The following is a 14,745-nucleotide window of genomic DNA, read 5'->3' as shown; positions in this document are numbered from 1 at the left end:
TGTGTCATTCTCTATCACTGAAACTACTAAACAAAATTACAGAGGATCTCAAATAGACTGTTAAATAGACAGAAGTGAAGAAGTATTTTTATACTGTACCATTGTTTACCAAGGGGATAATTTATAATAATGTAAGGGGACGTTTTTATACTCAAGATGGACAAACATGACCTAAAGCTCAGTGTGCTTATTTTAACATGATGAAGAGAAGTGCCAGTTCTTTACTTAATGCTATATGTGAATGAAACTCTAATAAGGTGTAAGAAAATAAAGTGAAGGCTAAGATAAAATATAACAAGGGCTGTTGTGTTCTCTAGTGTGTTAGCTGTGGTTTGCTAATGATCTGTTTTGGGTAGGCTACACACAGAAAATGTTGGAAAGAAACTTCTCTTATATCGCATCCTTTATAAAGCATCCCGGAGGACATTGAAAACATTGTGAAATGATTACCGGTAAATTATTTTGTTTGGATTCTGCATGCGTGCGCTACTGAGTCATTTGAACTTATAGAGCAGAAATTGGGTTAGGCAACCCCATCTCTGTGGTCTTCTATAGCTCAATTGGTAGAGCATGGTGCTTCTAACGCCAGGGTAGTGGGTTCGATCCCCGGGACCACCCATACATAAAAATGTATGCACACATGACTGTAAGTCGCTTTGGATAAAAGCCTCTGCTAAATGGCATATTATATTATTATTATCTCTCTCTCTCCTGTGTGTTTTACGATACGGGGCGGTATCGACATTGGGGTGTAGGACATGTGCGCCCCTCCTCTAGCTGGTGACGGATAATAGCAGTGGGTGTGAGGTGGATTTGAACTTGCAGCCGGGGCAGAGTGGAGGAGACTCCTAGCTAATGTCCGAGCAGACTGCGCTCTGAGGAGAGAAAGAGAGCTATATACAGCTGGAATTAGAACATATGTTCGTCTGGTTCTGGGACTAGAATCCGGGATCTTTGGAAACTAGATCGAAAACTTACTTGGTGGATATCTGGACCCAAGGTAGGATATATATTATCGTTGCTAGACTAGGCTAAGTAAGGGTTGTCTTATTATTACTTTTTAATAACCGGTGTTTACTCCGTCGCTTACGAGTCGATTTGCAGTGGACTTTTTGTAACAGATCCTCAGTTAGATGATGGTTCACATCGATGTCTGCTCATTGACATTTTTCACGCTTTGCTTGCTGTGATGTATCACCGTCTATACTGTATATCCACGGGCATTCAAAGAGAGAGAAAGATGTCAGTCAGAGTATGGGTGGTCAGGTTGAGGAATGTTCTCACAATGATCGAGGATCTTTAGCCTATAAGAGCTCCATTAACAGACCTCACACCAGGGGTTAGAGCTTTTTATGGCCAGGCCATTTGCAGTGATTGACAACTGATCAAATATAACCTTATCGCTGCTGCTGTGGTTGAGCGCGAGGCGAGCGAGTTTATCATTTCAATTTCAGGGACGGCTCCGGCGCGCGTCACAGCTGTCCAATTGCGCGCAGGGACATCTGTAGTGAAGTTGTCCCCATTGTCCTCAGCTTCAGCCAGGTGTGTGTGTGTTTAGCCAGTTTCCACGGAGCTGCTGGAGAGATGGCCCTGCTTGTCAAAGCTGTTTTCACAGTGTGTTATTTCATTGATTGTTCCAATATGACTCAAAGCAGTGTCCCAACAAAGTTTTTATTACTTCCATTATCTTACTTAGTGGCTGTAGCTTTTATAGGCATTAGTCTCTTGTCCATTAGTTTCCCTGTTCCAGAACAGCACCACTCTCTATTGTCAGACAATAGGGCTCCCTAGCTCTGTGTTTGTATGTTTTACCTTTCAACACCATAGTGAAGTGAAATTTAGCATGTAGGTATTTCAACACAAAGGCTAAACAAAATAATAATGTTAAGTACATAGTCTACATACGTCGGCCGACAGTATGTCACTTGCTCAGACTTGGCCAATACTTGTAGTAAAAACTGACTGCATAGTTGTTCCAATAGGGCCATGCAAGGTGAGGCCCCTGGAGTGTGTGTGCATGCGTGCACAGGTAGAATCACTAGTTTAGGTCTCACTCTGGATTTCCCCCCTTAATCGCTACAGTTTATGTTAAAGTAATATATACAGTATATACTGTATGTCATTCATGATCATTTTGATGTGATGAACTCAGTGTGTGTGTTTGTTCCACAGGTTCTGTAGAGATGTTACATCTCAGGCACCTGCTCTGGCTGATGTTTCTTTGTCCTGTTTTTGCTGAAAAAGGTGAGTCTTGCTGTGTATGTTTTTGTGTGTGTGTGTGTGTGTGTGTGTGTGTGTGTGTGTGTGTGTGTGAGAGAGAGAGAGAGAGAGAGAGAGAGAGAGAGAGAGAGAGAGAGAGAGAGAGAGACACGCAAATGTGACACAGACACGCACAATTTTCCACTGACAAACTGGAAACAAAAAACTGAAAGAGACATTCACGCAGCTCCATTCATCTTTCTCAATCCTGTAGACACGCACACACAGGGTTGGGTAAGTAACTTTCTAAATGTAATCCATTAGTTACTAGTTAACTGTCCAAAATTGTAATCAGTAATGTAACTTTTGCATTACCCAAACTACTCAGTAACGTAATCTGATTACTTTCTGATTACTTTCTGATTACTATCCCCTTAAGAGGCATTAGAAGAAGACAAAAAGTATCCATCAAATGCATTTGGTGTGTCATAGTGATCTCTGACTTGCTCAGGTGGAACAAACTTAAACTTGTGCCTTTATTCATTGTCATTGAGAAAAGTAATCCAAGAAGTAATCATCTAGTTTTTCAAAAGTATCTGTAATCTAGTGCAGGGAGATTAACCGAAATGTTAGTTTTTTGGGGGGTTATTAAACAACTAATTGACTGACGGTTCAATTACTTGAATTCCATTCAGTTCGAGAGAGATCAAGTCAAGAACTATGTGGGACGCTGAGCTGAAGGGAGTTGTAGTTTTCATTAAGAAAATATTCATCCTAGTTCAGCGCAGAAAAGTGGTAATTAGACTGCATGAGAGAGGAATGTACACAACCCCACAACGAGAGAGACAGAGACAGTTCGTGAAATTATGCCTTATCTACTTTGAAGAACTAGTAAAATGATTTTGTCAGACAGCTCTGCAGCATGCTTAGGCAGGTTAGCTAAACAGTATGACTAAAGACAGTACAGTATGGGTAGCACAGAGATAACATTATCTGACTAGCTGGCTGCTACTGCCTGAGCAGAGATGAGATGATGACTTTAAGGAATGAAAAATTATAAAGTCATGAAATAAAAACTAAGTAATATACACAACTGAAATATTGTATTATTTCATCATATTTGTTTTATTGATGTCAATCCAATGTGGACCTGACAGAGACAATGGAATATTTTTTATATGTTGGCAATTGAATGTTCACTATTTTTGGCTTTGGATTTTCCATTAAAAGCTCTAAAATCATTTTAAGGTAACTATTTCAGAATATTTTTAATGTTGGAAAAAAACATGACTATTTTTAAATAATCAAACTGAAACTCAACCGACCTCAAAAAGCACTAATCGCTCAGCACTACTGTAATCTGACAGCAATATTTTTTCTGGTAACGTAACTGATGTCAGTTAGTTTTTTGTAATTTACATATAATCAATTACTCTCCAACCCTGCACACACACACACACACATGCTTCCAGTTACTGTACCTACATCTGGGGTTGGATTAATCACACTGTAAGCCATCCGCACCACATACAGCACTCCACTAAACCCATTCACAAACTAAACCCATGCTCTGTGTATCTGTTTGTTCTGTGTCATTTAGTGACTTGCAGGCGATCTGTCCTGAATTAAACCCATCCACCCTGTGTGCTATCTGCCCTGAGTTAACTTTACATGCTTATTCTGTAGTCATTTGAACTATTAACCCCTGACCTTGACCCTCACTCTATGACCTTTAACCCTGACCCCTAGCCATGACCCCAAATCTCATATACTTGCTCATCAGTTTTGATAATATAGCCACTTTTGTCCTTACTAGCATGGCTAGATAGTAACTCCCTCTGTCTCTGTCTTTAGATCCATCATGGAGGATGACGGTAGAGAAAGCTGCCCCCGCTAGTGGCTCTCTGGCTGGCAGGGTGGTGCTACCATGCCACTACTCCATCACCCCCACCTCCTCAAACACCCCCACCACACACACCCCTACACTCACCCACATCCACACCCCTAACACCCAGGGCCCAGAGGACCAGCTGAGGATCAAGTGGAGCAAGCTGGAGGGAGATGGGGAGCGTGTGGTGTTGGTGGCCCAGGGAGGAGTGATCAAGGTGGGGCAGGAGTACAAGGGAAGGGTGTCTGTGCCCAGCCACCCCCAGGCAGTAGGGGATGCCTCGCTGATCGTTGTCCGCCTGAGGGCTAGCGACGCTGGGCTGTATCGCTGCGAGGTCATGCATGGGATGGAGGACACCCAGGATACTGTTCATCTCAATGTCAGTGGTGAGTGGACACACACACGGTAGCAGACACACACAGTAGCACACACTCACACTCACACACACATTTCGCCCATTAGAATGTGTAAATAATATAATATATGCCATTTAGCAGACGCTTTTATCCAAAGCGACTTATAGTCATGCGTGCATGCATTTTACTTAGTGATGGTCCTGGGTGGTCCATGCGCTTTTGTCATTAGTTACAGGAGTTGTTGGGTAATATAAATAATGTGAAACTCTCTAATGCTAACTGTTTCCTGTCATTCCCACTCAGACGTGCTGGTCCATAGGGAGCCTTTAGTTAGTCTGTAAAGGTACCATGGTGTGGTCATGTGTCAGCGTTATTAAGGTGGAATAGTGCAGTTAGCTTTCTTGGACAGCAGAGCTGAGCAGTACGTCAAGTCATCATCACTAGACTGAGGAACTAACTGGCAGACAGTGGTGTTGTAGGAATCCAGAAGAGGGGCTGTCTTGAACATCTTGAGACCTTGTGACTGGCGTTAGTGACTCAGCTTCATCATTACCTTCAGGTCATCATTACCTGCTCAGATGGCAGGAGATTCAGTCTGGGACTGTGATGTGTGAGGCAGAGTACATGGCTGGCTGAAACATTTAGCAGGTCTGCATACGTAGATGGAGAAATATGATTGTGTATTCTGACCTGGCAGTACTGCTGTGTTTCTCTGGTTGTAACACACTACCTCATGCTGGGTCTGATCTGTGCAGACCTACAGGGCTGGTGTAGGTCTTCTGAGGATAAGGTAGAGGTGGTCTGCTCTTTGGTCTCCTCTGCCCAAGGACACTAAGAGAGGGAGAGAGACTGAGACTGAGAGTAATCCTGAGAGATTAACCTAGAAATGTAGCCCTCATCTGACAAAGTCATCAGTAGTCTACAGTAGCTAGTATCACCATGTTTCACAGCACGGCAGTCTAATGACCATTAGCTGTGCCAGAGTAAACTAAACCACAGATTGTCTCCAGGTCTCTCTCTCTCTCTCCGAGTCTCTCTGGGTTGCATGCTGAGGCAAAGCTGGCTCTACACCTGTAGTATTGTTCACTAAACATACAAACCTGAGTTCCAAATCTTCTGCTCTGATGGATTTGTCCTATCAAATCTTTTACAATACATTGTGTTATGTAGCTCATGTTGGGGGGTGGTGGGGGTTACAGTATACTACTGTGTGTGGCATTCAAGCTGGGTATCTTTCAAAAGGAGAGACCCCCTGAATAGCCCAGATTATCCCAGATTCCACATTAGAGATGAACAACAGTCCGTTGATACAGTACAGCCTTTGTGTGTGTAGATACAGCCCGCTCTTCAGTCTCTGTTCACTAGGCAACAGACAGAGACTGCTCTATTAGACTAACAACTGTCCTTTTACTGCATGTCAGTCTATTCAGTCTACTCTATAACTGGAGACAGTTTCCTAGAGGGAAAAATTATGAACTCTTATGAACTTGGAATATAGGGGTCTGATTGCACAAGACAAACATTCTCATATAGTTTCAGGATGTCATAGAGCTAAAGTATCATAGCGCTTTCTTTTTATCTGTCTCCCCTGCAGAACGATGGTTGTATTACTTGGTTGTCTCAGTTTCCTTATTTGAATGCACGTTTTGTACAGTAAGTTGATCTGGATAACAGTGGATCCAAAACTACACACACACACGCACGCACGCACACACACACACACACACACACACACACACACACACACACACACACACACACACACACACACACACACACACACACACACACACACACACACACACACACACACACACACACACACACACACACACACACACACACACTGACATCCTGTCTCTGTCTCTCCAGGTGTGGTGTTTCACTACAGGTCTAGATCTAGTCGTTACACCTTGTCCTTCCCTGGGGCCATTGAAGCGTGTTTCGCTGCCGGGGCCACCATCGCTACAGCCGAACAGCTGACCGCCGCCTTCGAGGACGGACTGGACCAGTGTGACGCCGGCTGGATAGCTGACCAGACCGTCAGGTGTGTGTGTGTGTGTTACTTGAGCTCTCAACTGATAAACCCATCTCAGGGATACCTCCGTCCCTGTCAGAGTTTGTATTGAAGACTACATTTCCCATGCTCCCTCTCTCTTCCCTGTAGATACCCAATCATGAAGCCCCGTCCTGGTTGCATGGGCGATATGAAGCACAGACCTGGGATCAGGACGTATGGGCTCAGAGACCCTAAAGAGACCTACGACGTCTACTGCTATGCAGACAAACTACACGGTGAGGGAGTGTTAGTGTTGTTGTTTCTTGATGGTGAGCTAAAGCAATGTCAGCGTGTGTCTCTTTGGGTAAAGTGTGTGTATATCTCCCCTGTACTGTAGGTGAGGTGTTCTATGCTCCTATCAGCTACAAGCTGACCCTTCGCCAGGCCAAGCATGAGTGTGAGAGGCAGGGGGCGGTGCTCGCCTCCCCTGGTAACCTGTTCGCCGCGTGGCGTGGAGGACTGGATCGCTGTGACTACGGCTGGCTGTCAGACGGCAGTGCCCGCTACCCCATCTCCGTCCCCAGGCCCCAGTGTGGAGGAGGGCTGCTGGGGGTCCGGACCCTGTACCGATTCCCTGACCAGACAGGCTTCCCCAACCCTATTGACAGACATGGAGCTTTCTGTTTCAAGGGTAAGACTACTGTAATACTATTACCACCACTGTTACTGCTGTCGCTGCTGCTAAGACAGTGATGACAATGGCGATTACATTTATGCTGATAAGGATAGGAAGGAAGAGGACGAGGACGAGGATGAGGAGGGAGAAAGTGAAGAGGAGGAGGAGAAGGAGGAGGATAACGAGAAAGAGAGGGAGGAGGAGGAGGAGGAGAAAGAGGAGAGAGGAGACATGCTGTCTTGATGAAAGACAGAGAGAAAACGTGAGAGGGGTAGAGAAGAGTTGATCCTCTATTGTAGTAACAGACAGGCAGACTTGGCAGGGGAGTATCATCAGGGATATTTATGCAGCTTGAGTTTCTCTCAGGCTCAATGAGTTATGACCCGTCCTGTGTGAGGAAGAACTCTCACCCTGTTTTCACTTCCTGCTGAGGGTTATCTAAATGGCCAAGCCTGGGGGGACAGATCACATCTCAGTAGAGAGAGCGAGGAGGGGATGGAGAGAGAGAAAGTGAGGTATGGAGGGAATGAGGGAGGAGGAGAATGAGAATGAGGGAGCGAGACATAGAGGGGGGAGAGGAGGAGGCCAGTGTTACATGAAAGTCCTTTTACAGTAAAAGACTTAAGACATATGCATGTAACCCACATTTATTCCTACATCTCCCGTTGATATCAATGCATGCTTTATGTAATAGTTCAAGTTATGAGCATGTATTCTAAGTTAGAATCTGGCCCACAAAGTGTTTAAAGCTTTTAAAAGGACTTTTATTGTGATATCATGTTGGACACGTCTGTTTGCACAGTGAGCGTTTACTTTATATCACATCTGGAAAGACAATGGCCCACTCCCATCCTCTCCCAGCCTTACAGTGGCTTGCGAAAGTATTCACCCCCCTTGGCATTTTTCCTATTTTGTTGCCTTACAACCTGGAATTAAAATGGTTTGTATCATTTGATTTGCACAACATGTCTACCACTTTGAAGATGCAAAATATTTTTTCATTGTGAAACAAACAAGAAATAAGACAAAAAAACAGAAAACTTGAGCGTGCATAACTATTCACCCCCCCAAACTCAATACTTTGTAGAGCCACCTTTTGCAGCAATTACAGCTGCAAGTCTCTTGGGGTATGTCTCTATAAGCTTGGCACATCTAACCACTGGGATTTTTGCCCATTCTTCAAGCAAAAACTGCTCCAGCTCCTTCAAGTTGGATGGGTTCCGCTGGTGTACAGCAATCTTTAAGTCATACCACAGATTCTCAATTTGATTGAGGTCTGGGCTTTGACTAGGCCATTCCAAGACATTTAAATGTTTCCCCTTAAACCACTCAAGTGTTGCTTTAGCAGTATGCTTAGGGTCATTGTCCTGCTGGAAGGTGAACCTCCGTCCCAGTCTCAAATCTCTGGAAGACTGAAACTGGTTTCCCTCAAGAATTTCTCTGTATTTAGCGCCATCCATCATTCCTTCAATTCTGACCAGTTTCCCAGTCCCTGCCAATGAAAAACATCCCCACAGCATGATGCTGCCACCACCATGCTTCACTGTGTGGATGGTGTTCTCGGGGTGATGAGAGGTGTTGGGTTTGAGCCAGACATTGAGTTTTCCTTGATGGCCAAAAAGCTCAATTTTTGTCTCATCAAACACCAAACGTGTTTGCTTATTTTTTTCTTTAAGCAATGACTTTTTTCTGGCCACTCTTCCGTAAAGCCCAGCTCTGTGGAGTGTACGGCTTAAAGTGGTCCTATGGACAGATACACCAATTTCCACTCTGGAGCTTTGCAGCTCCTTCTGGGTTATCTTTGGTCTCTTCGTTGCCTCTCTGATTAATGCCCTCCTTGCCTGGTCTGTGAGTTTTGGTGGTCGACCCTCTCTTGGCAATTTTTTAATAATGGATTTAATGGTGCTCCGTGGGATGTTCAAAGTTCCTGATATTTTTTTATAACCCAACCCTGATCTGTACTTCTCCACAACTTTGTCCCTGACCTGTTTGGAGAGCTCCTTGGTCTTCATGGTGCTGCTTGCTTGGTGGTGCCCCTTGCTTAGTGGTGAAAGGCCCCATACTCTGGGGCCTTTCAGAACAGGTGTATATATACTGAGATCATGTGACAGATCATGTGACACTTAGATTGCACACAGGTGGACTTTATTTAACTAATTATGTGACTTCTGAAGGTAATTGGTTGCACCAGATTTTATTTAAGGGCTTCATAGCAAAGGGGGTGAATACATAGGCACGCACCACTTTTCCATTATTTATTTCTTAGAAACCAGTTATTTTTTTCATTTCACTTCACCAATTTGGACTATTTTGTGTATGTCCATTACATGAAATCCAAATAAAAATCCATTTCAATTACAGGTTGTAATGCAACAAAATAGGAAAAACGCCAAGGGGAATGAATACTTTTGCAAGGCACTGTACTGTATCACCCCATACTCCCAGCCTTACTGTATCACCCCATACTCCCAGTCTTACTGTATCACCCCATACTCCCAGCCTTACTGTATCACCCCATACTCCCAGCCTTACTGTATCACCCCATACTCCCAGCCTTACTGTATCACCCCATACTCCCAGCCTTAATGTATCACCCCATACTCCCAGCCTTAATGTATCACCCCATACTCCCAGCCTTACTGTATCACCCTATACTCCCAGCCTTACTGTATCACCCTATACTCCCAGCCTTACTGTATCACCCCATACTCCCAGCCTTACTGTATCACCCCATACTCCCAGCCTTACTGTATCACCCTATACTCCCAGCCTTACTGTATCACCCCATACTCCCAGCCTTACTGTATCACCCCATACTCCCAGCCTTACTGTATCACCCTATACTCCCAGCCTTACTGTATCACCCCATACTCCCAGCCTTACTGTATCACCTCATACTCCCTGCCTTATGTCTATTGGTCTCTAACCAATATCACATTCTTCTCCCTGCATTACTGCACTCTTCCTCTATCTACCTTACTTTGGTCTGCAGTCTCCAACCTCTCCATCCTCTATCAACCTTAATGTGGTCTGCAGTCTGCAACCTCTCCATCCTCTCTCTACCATACTGGAGTCTCCAACCTCTCCATCCTCTCTCTACCTTACTGCAGTCTCCAACCTCTCCATCCTCTCTCTACCATACTGGAGTCTCCAACCTCTCCATCCTCTCTCAACCTTACTGCAGTCTCCAACCTCTCCATCCTCTCTCTACCTTACTGCAGTCTCCAACCTCTCCATCCTCTCTCTACCTTATACAGTGGGGAGAACAAGTATGTGATACACTGCCGATTTTGCAGGTTTTCCTACTTACAAAGCATGTAGAGGTCTGTAATTTTTATCATAGGTACACTTCAACTGTGAGAGACAGAATCTAAAACAAAAATCCAAAAAATCACATTGTATGATTTTTAAGTAATTAATTTGCATTTTATTGCATGACATAAGTATTTGATCACCTACCAACCAGTAAGAATTCCGACTCTCACAGACCTGTTAGTTTTTCTTTAAGAAGCCCTCCTGTTCTCCACTCATTACCTGTATTAACTGCACCTGTTTGAACTCGTTACCTGTATAAAAGACACCTGTCCACACACTCAATCAAACAGACTCCAACCTCTCCACAATGGCCAAGACCAGAGAGCTGTGTAAGGACATCAGGGATAAAATTGTAGACCTGGACAAGGCTGGGATGGGCTACAGGACAATAGGCAAGCAGCTTGGTGAGAAGGCAACAACTGTTGGCGCAATTTTTAGAACATGGAAGAAGTTCAAGATGACAGTCAATCACCCCTCGGTCTGGGGCTCCATGCAAGATCTCACCTCGTGGGGCATCAATGATCATGAGGAAGGTGAGGGATCAGCCCAGAACTACACGGCAGGACCTGGTCAATGACCTGAAGAGAGCTGGGACCACAGTCTCAAAGAAAACCATTAGTAACACACTACGCCGTCATGGATTAAAATCCTGCAGCACACGCAAGGTCCCCCTGCTCAAGCCAACGCATGTCCAGGCCCGTCTGAAGTTTGCCAATGACCATCTGGATGATCCAGAGGAGGAATGGGAGAAGGTCATGTGGTCTGATGAGACAAAAATAGAGCTTTTTGGTCTAAACTCCACTCGCCGTGTTTGGAGGAAGAAGAAGGATGAATACAACCCCAAGAACACCATCCCAACCGTGAAGCATGGAGGATGAAACATCATTCTTTGGGGATTCTTTTCTGGAAAGGGGACAGGATGACTGCACCTTATTGAGGGGAGGATGGATGGGGCCATGTATCGCGAGATCTTGGCCAACAACCTCCTTCCCTCAGTAAGAGCATTGAAGATGGGTCGTGGCTTGGTCTTCCAGCATGACAACGACCCGAAACACACAGCCAGGGCAACTAAGGAGTGGCTCCGTAAGAAGCATCTCAAGGTCCTGGAGTGGCCTTGCCAGTCTCCAGACCTGAACCCAATAGAAAATCTTTGGAGGGAGCTGAAAGTCCGTATTGCCCAGCGACAGCCCCCGAAACCTGAAGGATCTGGAGAAGGTCTGTATGGAGGAGTGGGCCAAAATCCCTGCTGCAGTGTGTGCAAACCTGGTCAAGACCTACAGGAAACGTATGATCTCTGTAATTGCAAACAAAGGTTTCTGTACCAAATATTAAGTTCTGCTTTTCTGATGTATCAAATACTTATGTCATGCAATAAAATGCAAATTAATTACTTAAAAATCATACATTGTGATTTTCTGGATTTTTGTTTTAGATTCCGTCTCTCACAGTTGAAGTGTACCTATGATAAAAATTACAGACCTCTACATGCTTTGTAAGTAGGAAAACCTGCAAAATCGGCAGTGTATCAAATACTTGTTCTCCCCACTGTATGCAGTCTGCAACCTCTCCCTCCTCTACTTGCCTTGCTGTTGGCTGCAGTCTCCTACCTCCCATTCTTCTGCCTTACTGCAGTCTCCAAGTCTCCAACCTCCCCTTCCTCTCCCTGCCTCCCTGCCATACTGCAGTCTGCAACCTCCCCTAACGCTTCATCCTATCTCTACCTTACAGTCTCCAACTCCACGGCTGATTTAGCCCAGTGTCTCCAACATGGTTGGTTAAGGCCCATTCTTTAAGGGTCAGGGCTTAAGAATGGATCCTGGCTCGAAACATGGCTCTGATTTGGTGGGTCACTAGAAAACTTTAAAAGCTGTAGTTGGGTCACAGCAGAGACCCAGTTACAGTTAGGAACTCAAGCAGTTTATAGTGTGGTGTTGCAAGGTGGATGGGTTCTGCAGAGAAATAGGGCTCTGTTTAACTCTACCTCTCTCCTGTTCCTCACATTTATGGGGCTGTGTGTTTTATACGAGGGGAAAACCCAACTCATGCTCTCTAAGACAGAAACAGGACAGGTCCCTAATGCACTACAGCTGGCCCCTGCCCAGAGAGAGAGTGTAACGAGAGAGAAAGCGAAAGAGGAGGGAAAGAGAGTCTGAGAAAGAAAGCGAGCAACGCAAGTCTTACTTGCCCAAGAGTATCATTATCATTATCATCATCATCATCATCATCATCATCATCATCATCATGATCAGAATAGATTTACACACTTGCAATCCTCTTTTTCCAGAAACCAAATATTATGTTGCAATCTACTGGTTTCTAAAATACCAGAAAATGAAATCCATAACATAATTAACATGTAAAACCTGAAACAGTAAGGTCTCTGACAGTGTGGTACTGATTTATACAGCTCAAAACGTACAGTATATGTGAGCTGCCTCATGCACAGTGGATGTGACATGGCTATAGGGACAGGGGACAGACTGCAGCCCATCCAACCAGATGGCCTTGCCCAGCCAAACACATGACATCAGACCTGGGCTGGAGCTGAGCAGGAGCAGGAGCTGGACTGTCCAGGTCCCCTCACAGTGTGAGTGAGCAGGCTAACTAACTCCCCTGAGTGTCTTTGCTCAGAGTCCTGCAAGCTATAAACGCCTCCAACAGTCACAAAGAGAGAGAGAGAGAGAGGGGGGGTGGGGGGTGGAGAGGAAGATAAAGCAATGGAGAGAGGGAGTGAACGAGTGAGAAAGAGAGGGATAGAGAAAAAGGGGGAGAGAAGGGGTAAGGGGGGAGGATCCCAGCTCCTTCATCTATACATGGCCTCAACATTTTGAGAGGAGGTGGGGTGTTGAAATGGAATATATACAGAACCAGTCAAAAGTTTGGACACACCTACTCATTCCAGGGATTTTCTTTATTTTTACTATTTTCGACATTGTAGAATAATAGTGAAGACATCAAAGCAATGAAATAACACATATGGAATCAGGTAGTAAACAGAAAAGTGTTAAACAAATCCAAATATATTTATATTTGAAGTTTCTTCAAAGTAGCTACCCTTTGCCTTGATGACAGCTTTGCACACTCTTGGCATTCTCTCAACCAGCTTCATGAGGTAGTCACCTGGGATACATTTCAATTAACAGGTGTGCCTTCTTAAAAGTTCATTTGTGGAATTTATTTCCTTCTTAATGAAGATAGCCCTATTTGGTAAAAGACCAAGTCCATATTATGGCAAGAACAGCTCAAATAAGCAAAGAGAAACAACAGTCCATCATTACTTTAAGACATGAAGGTCAGTCAGTACAGAAAATATCAAGAACTTTGAACGTTTCTTCAAGTACAGTCGCAAAAACCATCAAGCGCTATGATGAAACTGGCTCTCATGAGGACCGCCACAGGAAAGGAAGACCCAGAGTTACCTCTGCTGCAGAGGATAAGTTCATTAGAGTTAACTGGCCGGATCATGGTCGGATTGCTGCAAAGAAACCACTACTAAAGGACACCAATAAGGAGAAGAGACTTGCTTGGGCCAAGAAACATGAGCAATGGACATTAGACCGGTGGAAATCTGTCCTTTGGTCTGATGTGTCCAAATTTGAGATTTTTGGTTCCAACTGCCGTGTCTTTGTGAGACGCAGAGTAGGTGAATGGATAATCTCCGCATGTGTGCTTCCCACCGTGAAGCATGGAGGAGGAGGTGTGATGGTGTGGGGGTGCTTTGCTGGTGACAATGTCTGTGATTTATTTAGGCACCCTTAACCAGCATGGCTACCACAGCATTCTGCAGCGATACGCCATCCCATCTGGTTTGCGCTTAGTGGGAATATCATTTGCTTTTCAACAGGACAATGACCCAACACACCTCCAGGCTGTGTAAGGGCTATTTGACCAAGAAGGAGAGTGATGGAACGCTGCATCAGATGACCTGGCCTCCACAATCACCCGACCTCAACCCATTTAGAGATGGTTTGGGATGAGTTGAACTGCAGAGTGAAGGAAAAGCAGCCAACAAGTGCTCAGCATATGTAGAACTCCTTCAAGACTGTTGGAAAATCATTCCAGTTGAAGCTGGTTGAGAGAATACCAAGAGTGTGCAAAGCTGTCATCAAGGCAAATGGTGGCTACTTTGAAGGATCTCAAATGTAAAATATATTTTGTTTTATACTTTTTTAGTTACTACATGATTCCATTTGTGTTATTTCATAGTTTGGATGTATTCACTATTATTCTACAATGTAGAAATTGTACTGTACATTAAACTTAATTATGTCATTACCGTGTGTCAGTAAGGTTAACGTACGTCAGCTGCCCA

At 44.5% G+C, this 14,745-nt stretch overlaps 1 protein-coding gene across 1 annotated transcript in view; it reads left to right on the top strand.

Annotated features, from left to right (window-relative positions):
• Positions 1–833: 833 nt before the first annotated feature.
• LOC121582671 (versican core protein-like) overlaps positions 834–14,745 on the top strand; it is a 34,615-nt gene continuing 20,703 nt past the window's right edge. The window contains exons 1-6 of the mRNA XM_045225109.1: positions 834–1,000; positions 2,173–2,244; positions 4,054–4,473; positions 6,316–6,490; positions 6,611–6,738; positions 6,840–7,133. Of these exons, the coding sequence (XP_045081044.1) occupies positions 2,184–2,244; positions 4,054–4,473; positions 6,316–6,490; positions 6,611–6,738; positions 6,840–7,133 (1,078 nt within the window). The 5' untranslated portion in view covers positions 834–1,000; positions 2,173–2,183. The remainder of the gene's footprint in view (positions 1,001–2,172; positions 2,245–4,053; positions 4,474–6,315; positions 6,491–6,610; positions 6,739–6,839; positions 7,134–14,745) is intronic.

The sequence above is a fragment of the Coregonus clupeaformis genome, chromosome 15 (genome assembly GCF_020615455.1).
Source record: "Coregonus clupeaformis isolate EN_2021a chromosome 15, ASM2061545v1, whole genome shotgun sequence".
NCBI classification, from domain to species: domain Eukaryota; kingdom Metazoa; phylum Chordata; class Actinopteri; order Salmoniformes; family Salmonidae; genus Coregonus; species Coregonus clupeaformis.
Note: the sequence above shows the minus strand (reverse complement) of the source record. Positions and strands in the feature narration are given on the sequence as shown.